General features: G+C 41.6%; 1 protein-coding gene across 1 annotated transcript in view; it reads right to left on the bottom strand.

Moving 5' to 3' along the window:
- LOC307018449 (E3 ubiquitin-protein ligase RNF220-like) overlaps positions 1-6,497 on the bottom strand; it is a 51,571-nt gene that overhangs the window by 4,255 nt on the left and 40,819 nt on the right. Inside the window, exons 7-12 of the mRNA XM_079648684.1 lie at positions 4,509-4,552; positions 3,989-4,076; positions 3,278-3,371; positions 1,703-1,762; positions 1,540-1,599; positions 1,369-1,449 (exon numbers count right to left, since the gene is read on the bottom strand). Coding sequence (XP_079504810.1) covers positions 1,369-1,449; positions 1,540-1,599; positions 1,703-1,762; positions 3,278-3,371; positions 3,989-4,076; positions 4,509-4,552 — 427 coding nt within the window. The remainder of the gene's footprint in view (positions 1-1,368; positions 1,450-1,539; positions 1,600-1,702; positions 1,763-3,277; positions 3,372-3,988; positions 4,077-4,508; positions 4,553-6,497) is intronic.

The raw sequence follows: 6,497 nt of genomic DNA, 5'->3' as shown, positions 1-6,497 counted from the left end.
GGGGGGGGGTGTGTGAGTCAGGCAGACACTGGAGAGTCATTTGTAAATCGAAGACAGATTAAATTATTCGCTGGCCAACATGGACACTGAGCATGAAATTTAGCAGCAATCACATTCCCTGCATTCCCTGTCTCGTTTATCATAGGGAGAGGGTGTGTGTGTGTGTGTGTGTGTGTGTGTGTGTGTGTGTGTGTGTGTGTGTGTGTGTGTGTGTGTGTGTGTGTGTGTGTGTGTGTGTGTGTGTGTGTGTGTGTGTGTGTGTGTGTGTGTGTGTGTGTGTGTGTGTGTGTGTGTGAGGTGAGGCGGGGGGCTGAGGTGTCAGCGTCCTCACAGAGATAGACGTAAGCGCACAATTACAGGAGATGTGCAAACATACTGTACGGGCTACAGGGCATTAAGTGTGATGAAATGTGCGTCACCTGCTCCGACCTTGATGGATGAGATCATCTCATTCATATAGTATTGTGTATCGGTGTGTGTGTGTGTGTGTGTGTGTGTGTGCGTGTGTGTGTGTGTGTGTGTGTGTGTGTGAGAGGTTTCAAAATACTCTTTACAGGAAGAGGTGGTAATCATTTCCTCAGCTCCGAATGATAAAAATAACCATAAAATCCACTTTTTATATATCGAAGCTTTTCTTGACATGAAATGTGTCTCAGAGTGGTTTCAAACGACACAGATCAATAACAAAGGCATTAAAAACATGTGTAAACAAGTGTGATCATTATAAAATAAGAACAATTACGTTACAAAAGGGTCATAAAAGTGAGTTTTCGGTTTTTCGTGATGAGAGTTTAACATTTGTTTTGGTACATTGAGTGAGTAATAAATAACTAGTAAAGAAAATACATTTATTTAACAGACAAAAAAACCTACAAACAATCATTGTACCTGCTGTAATACAGTCCATACAACTGGAGAGTGGTATAACTGACTTGAGATGATTAGCAGTGAGGACATGCATCGTTTTGATGCCTTGAAAACATTATTTCTTCAATCTTTTGAGCCGATAAAGTCCATTTGAATGAATTGAATTGAATATCTGGCACTCTGTCAACAGCTACATAGATGAACCATTGAGTTGTCAACTATTAAATACAAACATCTTCTTCAGTCCATCTTTCTATATATTAGTACTTCCTAATATTTGTTTACAGTAAACCTAATATGTTAAAGTTGTGGAAGAAAGAAGATATAAGAGGATGTCATCATCATTGACTTTGGGAAACAGTGATTGCTATTTTAGTTTTATAAACCAAACATTTAATCAAGAAAACCCACAGATTGAATCCACAGTAACAAATGATTTTGAGTCGCAGCCCTGGTCATGTCTGTAGTGTATCGTAACCCTGAAACTAAATAAAAACCTACCTTTCTATCTCAGAGTTTTTGCAGGTTTGAGGAAGCCCGGCGCTGCTGCCGTCCACTTTCTCTCCGCTGCTGGTACACGGACTCCCTGAGGAACAAACAAACAAAACAGATAAATAAGAAACGCACTCTCCCTCTTATCGTAATTCAATCAATTCTTTATTCAGAGTTTACTTGCCGTCATTCGACCATTTGGAGAACTCAAGGCTTAGTCTGGAGTCAGGCAACGTTCTGCTGCAGAGACATGTCAGAAAACACACATTTAATGTGAGGAACTCAAATGAGTAAGATAGTTTTAATTGATGTGAGTTAGTCTCTGTAAAGGTGGATCACTTACTTCACGGTTGTCTCCTTGGAGCTTTCTCCTGAGCAGGGGATCACATCTGTCTCTGTGTATCTGAGGACAAAGGTCAGGAAACAGAACAACACAAGGAGAACAAAAAGACTTATGTTGTATGATTGTGTTTTATTTTGAATCCATACCATATTGGTCCTACTTGACTATAAATGACAGACCGTATGTGAGAAGTCACTTATTGGTTTGTGGACTTAAGTTTGGTATTTTAGCTACGTCACCTTGTTTGATGTGAGCGGAAAGGACATACAGTAATGGTGAAGCTAAGTACAACTAATTGCTGTCAAAGACGATTTTAGAAAACCAAATACATTTTAATAAAGTGAAAACAGACTCTAACAGGGATACAAGTGACCAGACCCGGCGCCAGAACAAATCTACAGGGAGGGCATAGGATTTTAATGGGAGGGCACACAGAACCAATATAGATCGTATCAAACAACATGGCCAACAGCATTTATCGCAAATAAATACACAAATAAATACACAAATAAATACTCAAATAAATAAACAAATAAAGGGCAACATAGAAACCACGTTTGAAACATTGTGTGCGTGGCGGCACAAACACAGGTAACTCATGAGCAAGGCACACATTTGAAATAAAAACATAACAGCAGCAGTTTAGCTTGGGCCTTAAACTTGGGCAACCGTTGACCGGAGCAGCAAACATAATAATACAGAGCGACACGACATTATGCAGTGCGTACTAGCGTAACTCAGCCGAGGTCAAGCTATAACATTAAGGCGTGATGCTGCAACGGCACGTGCAGGGTCGCCAGCAGCTCCATCGGCTGCAGTTCTTTCATCACGATTTATTTTTAATAAATCCTTAGACCTACTCGTGGTTTTAAGCCAATTTCTGATGTCCATTTTGTCATTTAAAACAGAAATGGGAGTGTACAGAACGCACAATAAAAAAAAATCCAGAATAGAGTAGTGTGACGCTGTGATTGGTCTAAATGTGGACGAATCACAAATCACAAAAGACACATGAATTTATTTGACGCAGCCACAATTTTTTTTTTAAGTTACTATCTGACATCACATACATCTTAGCATTAAAGTTCATAGTTTATTTAAAATAAAATTATTATTTTTTTTTTTTTATGAATACAAAAAAACGTGTTTATTGGGGGAGGGCAGGAATGTCAAATGGAAGGGCCTGGCCCTCTCTGGCCCTCCCACGGCGCCGGGTCTGCAAGTGTGGTACTGAACTGTCAATTATAAGGTAACCCCCACCTTTATCATCTATTTCACTCTAAATGGGACCATAATTCACTCAATGACCATCATACTGTTTTGAAGGAGACTTTAAACTATAGATTGAGACCATAATCTCATCAGGAACATGTTTACTGAATGAATAAATCAAGTTAGAAGTCGAGTCATTTTCTCATAGACTTCTATACAATCAGACTTCTATGTCGCCCCCTGCTGGACATTAGAGATATAGCAGTTTTCTCATTGGCTTCACTTTTCAGGCTTGTAGGTTGCTGGTGCTTTAAACCTTAGATACCCAGTTATATTCAGAGTTTATTCTGTGTGAAAGGATACTGCGCCCGGCCGTACTCCAGAGTGTCGTCTCCGTCCACGTCCAGGTCCGCGTCGCTGTCTCTTTGACACTCTTTAGAGGTCGAGCTCACGGCTCCTGAGGACACGATTCAAGGACTGGTGAGTGAGGGTTAGGAAGGAGTGATTGTAAAAGGACACAGACATATTTGATTTATTTCATTCATTATTTTTGTATAGCTTTAAATGTATTTGTTGTATGAAATTGTAACTGTCAAATGAATAAACTTATTTTGAAAAAGTCAAAACAGAGAGAACTGGGTTTCATTTGATATGACATTAAGACAAATATAGAAGTCACAAAATGTGCTGCGTGTGTTTCTGTCTGCAGGTCAGATCTAAACAAACCGTTTCTTTAAATCTGACCCTCGGAGGCATCGCTCTCCTCTTTAATCTGGACTGAAAAGTTCAGTGGCTTTCCAACTGTCACTCACTCACATCATCCCCCCTCCACTGCACACGCATCTCACACATGGGTACATCTACCACACACACACACACACACACACACACACACACACACACACACACACACACACACACACACACACACACACACACACACACACACACACACACACACACACACACACACACACACACACACACACACACACACACACACACACACACACACACACACACACACACACACACACACACACACACACACACACACTTTACACACAGATTTACCTTTGAACCCTCCCACTAAGGACGACATCTGCATCCTCCTCCTCTCGTTCCACTCGTCCCGCAGCGGCACCAAGTCCGCTGAGCCCTCCTATAAAACACACACACACACACACACACACACACACACACACACACACACACACACACACACACACACACACACACACACACACACACACACACACACACACACACACACACACACACACACACACACACACACACACACACACACACACACACACACACACACACACACACACACACACACACACACACACACACACACACACACGGTCATAAGTACACACTCATGCGTCCATATGCCTGGTGCAGCCCGGAGCTACGTATCTGATCTGTGTTTTCATAGCGGTGTTCACATGGATACACAGCGGCTGACAGTGATCCTGATGCCACGAGAACAAAAGCAGTCGGCGCCCGTCTCCCATTTCAATGGAAATGTCAGGGAAACAATCATCTGTCTTTTCTCGGGGGGGGGGGGAAAGAGTGAAACACGCACCTGTCCATCTTCTGGTTTCCTCCTCTTCAGCTTCCCGATCTTCACTGGAAACAGAAAGGAGATAGAATAAGATGCAGGGGACTTTTAAATCGGGCCACAGTGACTTTGAGTCGGTCCCTTAATGACTCTTAAACTTTATACAAGCGTGCTTTATTCCTGAAAGCAGATTTCCATGACATTTAGAGACACATGCTCTGTGTCTTAAAATCATAATATTTTCCATGAGATAGAAATGTGTATTTCTCCCACAAAAGGAAAACATTATGGAGTAGTCATTAGGGGGAAAGTAAGGGGACTTAAAGGAGGGTAATGTATATTTATATAATGGCAGAATGTACGGTTGTCTGACTTTCTTCTGAGATACAAGGATGTGTGTTTCGTTGATATCAGTCTTCCTTGTTAGTTAATAGCATGAAAAAGAAAAGTTTTCCTAAGGCTGTGTCAATTGTGTACATTAGTGGTTTAAATTGTCATTTTCAAAAAAGATATCAGGGCTTAAATTGGGGCACACTATAAATAACTAAATAGGGAGATTTGAGAGCCACAGTATTTCTGAATATAAATATTAGTACTTTAATTACGCGTGAATATTCATATGCAAAGAATAGCTCATATGATCAACATTACTCAACGTGATTTGGGTTGGATTTCCTTGAGTTTCCAAATCTGTCTTATCACTGCCTTTCTAGTCAAAACTAAACTTGTAAAATGTGAAAAAGAAGATTGTTTCTGTTATTTTCCTTTAATCATGAATAGTTATTCATTTGGGAAGAATAGCTGATATGACGGGCATCACTAAAATATCGTTTGGATTGAATTCCTTTGAGTTGTTCAGCCTGTTTCAGCTCTCTCTGCTGTGAATTCAACTTGAGGAAATGTGAAAAGGAAATGCAGATTTCATAGATTTGTACACACACACACACACACACACACACACACACACAGACACACACACACACACACACACACACACACACACACACACACACACACACACACACACACACACAACACACACACACACACACAGACACAGACACACACACACACACCCTCCTCTCCGATATAAAAGTTAACATGGCAGAACACCAACTGCCCCTCCTCCCGCTGTGACCTGACTGACTGCAGATTGCATAAGGGGACATTAAGTTTTAGGGTCCTCTAATTCCTGCTGGATGACAGTGGGGCCCCTCCGGTAGTGGACACACACACACACACACACACACACACACACACACACACACACACACACACACACACACACACACACACACACACACACACACACACACACACACACACACACACACACACACACACACACACACACACACACACACACACACACACACACACACACACACACACACACACACACACACACACACACACACACACACACACACACACACAGAGAGAGAGCTGGTGGCCGTGACCCGGGAGCCTCCATCGCAGCGAACATAATGAGGGTTAAAGAGACGGTCATAGATGAGGAAGAGCTCATCAAACACAGAGGAAGAGAGGTTGATTAATCAACAGAGGACCCCCCCACCCCCCCTTCTTCTTTCTCCTCCCTGACATGTATTTAGGAGCTCATTATGCCGTCCTGTTATAAGACCCGATAAGACTAAGAGAGCTGGACAATTTGGAGAGTCAGCGGGATGATGACAGCAGAGACGTCTGTATCAGAGACCTCTGCTACACTTTTAAAAACACTGAAGAAGAAAAAGAAGAGGGGGGGGGGGGGATACTTCAAATAAAAGTGTTCTTAAAAGCATCCTTCACAAGCTTAAGCAATCTCTTTCCAGTGTGTTTGCAAATGTTTTATTTTAAGTTTCAAGAAATGGGGTATGTCATTTATTTCAGAAACACTTTTTGTTATATTCCATGGAACCGTAAGGCTCTGACGGTCAGGATATCGTTTACATACTTTATTGATGTATAGATGTGACATTTTGGGGACATAAAGGGTTGTTATATTATTGTTTA

This window comes from Notothenia rossii, assembly GCF_949606895.1.
Source record: "Notothenia rossii genome assembly, chromosome: 1".
Taxonomy (NCBI): Eukaryota; Metazoa; Chordata; class Actinopteri; order Perciformes; family Nototheniidae; genus Notothenia; species Notothenia rossii.
The sequence above is the reverse complement of the archived record's forward strand: the minus strand, read 5'-3'. Positions and strand labels throughout refer to the sequence as shown.